At 34.1% G+C, this 4,650-nt stretch overlaps 1 protein-coding gene across 10 annotated transcripts in view; it reads right to left on the reverse strand.

Annotated features, from left to right (window-relative positions):
• LOC106881484 (nesprin-1) overlaps positions 1–4,650 on the reverse strand; it is an 811,219-nt gene that overhangs the window by 549,792 nt on the left and 256,777 nt on the right. For all 10 annotated transcript variants that reach the window (XM_052966929.1, XM_014931893.2, XM_014931887.2 and 7 more), the window contains one exon: positions 435–575. In XM_052966929.1, the coding sequence (XP_052822889.1) occupies positions 435–575 (141 nt within the window). The remainder of the gene's footprint in view (positions 1–434; positions 576–4,650) is intronic.

The following is a 4,650-nucleotide window of genomic DNA, read 5'->3' on the forward strand; positions in this document are numbered from 1 at the left end:
AGAGAGAGAGAGAGAGAGAGAAAGAGAGTACTAGATCTGTTGGTTACAATGACTAGTTCAACTGATTTCAAATGTATTAGTTGCTTAATTGACAATCAGAAAGCATCTATGGGCTCATTAAACCTGTAAGAAATAGCAGCTAAATTTCTCACTCAAATCACATCCTACCATCTTAAAAAAAGAAGGCCTTATTAGATAATGCAGTCTTAGATATTCCCCTAAAGATAAGATGGTTGCGGCTGGAATATCTTTGATCACAGTTCTTCTGGATCAGGGCAGATCACCCGTGGCAACGCAATAACAACTGATTAACAATGATTAACAATGTGCTATAGATAAGTGAGAATGGTCGGTGCTGATTGGGTTAGAGAACAGCAATTACAATTACTAAAATATTTATGAGAGACACAGGAGAAAAACCAGATGATTCTTACCTTTTTCACTTCTAGGTCTTTTTGTGCCAGGTCATGGCCACCACCAACTGGTTCCTTTTCAAGTTCCATTTCTGCTTTGTTTAAGTTCTCCAAAACTTGAAATTTCTGTTCCTCATAGTACTTCCAATCATGAGCAGTTTTCTGGTGAAAAACATTAACAAAAAACGTAAAACGAATCTATCACAATCATAACATAATATTTTGGCTGAATTTTGTTTTCACCAAACAACAAAAGAGTTTGTTCAACAGCTGTTGTCATTATGATAACAAAGAATTTACAACAGGTAAGTTAAGTGGTGTTACTACCCCGATACTTACCTCTCTTTATGCATGCATGGTAAACACACATACAAACATTGGGACAGATATACACATACATTCAAATATACATTACAAGAATTTTAGAAATTATTGATTCACATTTGAAAAAGAGAAATTTAGTTAATACCATGAAAAAATGCATCTGGGACACTCAGTAAAGTAGTTGGCAAATATATAAAGACAACAAAAGTAAAGTACTTTTCAGACAAGAACCTCTTACATGCTGGTAGCATGGCATAATGCACCCAGTACACTCTGTAAAATGATAGGTAAATGAATGAAAGTATATGGAGTATAGAGGACCTTATATCAAGGACAGAGCAGACTCTTTAAGGATAAAATGCAATCACTGCATTCTATAAAATGGTCAAAGAAGGTCATCCAACTATAGAAATCATATCAAAAATGGAATATACAAATGAGAAGTATTCTTGCAATTTATCTAAGGAAGGTAGATATAACCAATATTGTTGATGCTGATGATCTAATTAGGGGGAGAATTGAACATGAATCCACATGGATGGGAGGTAAACTGTATCCTATGTTTTTGTGTTAGCTGTGTGATACAACCCCTTTTTAAGTTATCTCTACAAATTTTCTATAGAATTTAGAGCCAGTACTGAAAGTTACATTCCATATATGAATATGTCGATGTAAACAATGTGACTGAAAATAGAAAGCATAGATAATAGATGAATATGCATGTTTCGGGAGTTATTGCTCCTTTCCAAACACCACATCCAACCCATTAACCATCCGTAAACACATAGCTTTTATATTCCTGAAATATGCTGATACACCCATTACCAATTTTCTTTATCTTCAATCACATTATTTGCATACTCTTACTCTTTTACTTGTTTCAGTCATTTGACTGCGGCCATGCTGGAGCACCACCTTTAGTCGAAGAAATCAACCCCAGGACTTATTCTTTGTAAGCCTAGTACATATTCTATCGGTCTTTTTTGCCGAACTGCTAAGTTACGGGGACGTAAACACACTAGCATCGGTTGTCAAGCGATGTTGGGGGACAAACACAGACACACAAACATACACACACACACACACAAACACACACACAGATATATATATACATATATACGACGGGCTTCTTTCAGTTTCCATCTACCAAATCCACTCACAAGGCTTTGGTCAGCCCAAAGCTATAGTAGAAGAAACTTGCCCAAATTGCCATGGAGTGGGACTGGACCCAGAACCATGTGGTTGGTAAGCAAGCTACTTACCACACAGGCACTCCTGCATAGATGTATTCATATAAGAAATACCCTAAGTTTCAGTGCTGGCTCTAAATTCTACAGAAAATCTGTAGAGATACTTAAAAAGTAGTCTACATGAACATGTTGAAAAAAAAAAAACTACATATTTTTATTAACCTGGACACTTGAAAGTCTCTTAGACAAATAAAGGAATCATTGTTGTTGATGAATTAGCACAATGCTTAGAGAATTGGTCAAAATGCTTTGCAGTATTTAGATCTCCCTTTAATTTCGGAGCTGAACTCCCATCATCGGAACCAACCGTGGTTCTCATTCTTCCAGAATCATTTAACTCCGAAGCATTCACATTACTCTGTCACATGTAATGATCATTCATTCACATTGTTTTGAAATAATCATGTACTAACTCGATCTCTGACACTTCAACGATGCAATTGATTATCTTTAGAATGATATTGTAGGGTAAGTGTGAGAGGCCAGATCTGGCTGGTTCGAACATTAACCAGGTAGAATATTCAGGCCAGACTTGGTAGTTTAAATGCTAGAGAGTAAAATAAGCACCAGTAAAGTACAGCAATCCCTCAACTATCACAGATATTGTGTTCCAAAATCCACGAAGTAGAAACAGTACTGTACTGTATATTTTTATTTTTATTTTTATAATTTGTATATATTTATTTTATTATAAATGTAAATCAATGCCACAAACTCTTCCAGTTCCAAGCAATGCGGATTTTTGTAGGTGTTCTACCTTTACACTTGCACCAATCTTTTTCAGCCATGTTGGTAGTTGATTGCTGATACTTCGAAGAGCACCAATTATTATTATTATTATTATTATTATTATTATTATTATTATTATCATTATTATCATCATCATCATCATCATCATCATCATTATCATCATTATTATTCAGTAGACTTACTTTATTGCATGCTTTCACTGCACTTCTGAGTACAGCTCTGTGTGTCTTGGATATGTGGTATACTTTGTTTAGGTGTTGTTATGTTTAGCGTATTGAAAGTGCTTTATATTATATAAGATGTTTTCGATGCTTAGCAGTGTTATTTACCGTATGTTATATATATTCACAAGTCTTGAATTTTTGTTATGTGTTTGTATGTTTTTTTTTATCATACTTATACCTATAGGGATTGTTTCTGTCTTCAGGTTCCACATTCAACTTATCTCTGTTTCCAGATCTTTGCATTTCAACAGTTTCTATTTCTTTTAGAGAGAGACAGTCATGTGTTGGAACTGAAATGTCAATTAGGAGGTATTGTTTCTCTAAAATGTCCTTGATAACAATATCTGGCCAATTAGCCTTGATCTCCCTATTTGTATTATTAGCCTATCCCAGAGTCTGATTGTTTTGTCATTTTCCGAAACCTTCTCTGGTGTATATCAATACCATCTTTTTCCTGTGCTATTATTATTTCTTTTGAAAGCTGACAGAATATCTGTAACTTAATAGTGTTAGGGGTCAAAAATTACACCAAGGAATAAGAAATTTTTAAATACCCTACCCTAACACAAAAAATATATATAAATACAAATATATATCTGGTTACTCCCAACCACGATAAATCTTTAAATGGTAAATAATAATGGAAACAACAACAACTATGGCCATCAATTTATACAATGGCATAATGACATGAATCACCAATTTAGAAGCCCTCACAAGACAAACAGGATGGTGAAATAAATCTGCTTTTATAAAACTTACATTGTTAGCTTTCAATGACAAAGTAGATTGTAAGAAATGAAGTTATATAGAATAAGATTATCTTTTATATTCTGATATCAAGGCATTATTGTCTACAAACCTACTCGCTCTACTGAAGAGAAATCTTTGGGTACATGTGTATTGTGCGTGTTCATTTAGATAACTCTAAACACCTCAGTGCATGTACACACACACACACACATATACACAGGAATCTGTGTGTGCATGTGTAATGTATGTTGCTTATTCAGATAGCTCTAAACCCCAGTGCATGCACATGCACAGACACACACACACACATACATGTGTGTGTACATATAGATATCGCATGTGCAATGCATGTGCTCATTCATATAACACTAAACTCCAGTGCAAGCACACACACACACACACACATATGCACACACACATACACACACACATATGCACACACTCACATACACATATGCACACACAGTCACACAAAGGAATCTATGGGCGTGTGTGAAATGCATGAGCTAATACAGATAGTTCTAAACTCCAGCACAAGCAAACACACACACACACATACATACATGCATACATGCATACATACATACATACATACATACATACATACATACATTCACACACACCACATACGCACACACACATGTATACACAAAACACTAACTTTTCATGAACTAGCCACTGAATTGAAAGAAATCCAATCGTTACCATTCTTTCACTGATGAAACAATGAACCATTTCCTATTTTTACATCAAAGACAACATGATATATGCAGGTAGAGTAACAAAACATTTCAATGGGAAATATTGTTCCAGTATTATATAACCTTCATTTTTTTGTAGTTTATTGTTGTTTTTCTTTAATATTTCTTTGTTTTATTTTTATTATTATCATTATTATTATTATTATTATTATTATTATTATTATTATTATTATTA

Source organism: Octopus bimaculoides, chromosome 4 (genome assembly GCF_001194135.2).
Source record: "Octopus bimaculoides isolate UCB-OBI-ISO-001 chromosome 4, ASM119413v2, whole genome shotgun sequence".
Classification (NCBI taxonomy): Eukaryota; Metazoa; Mollusca; class Cephalopoda; order Octopoda; family Octopodidae; genus Octopus; species Octopus bimaculoides.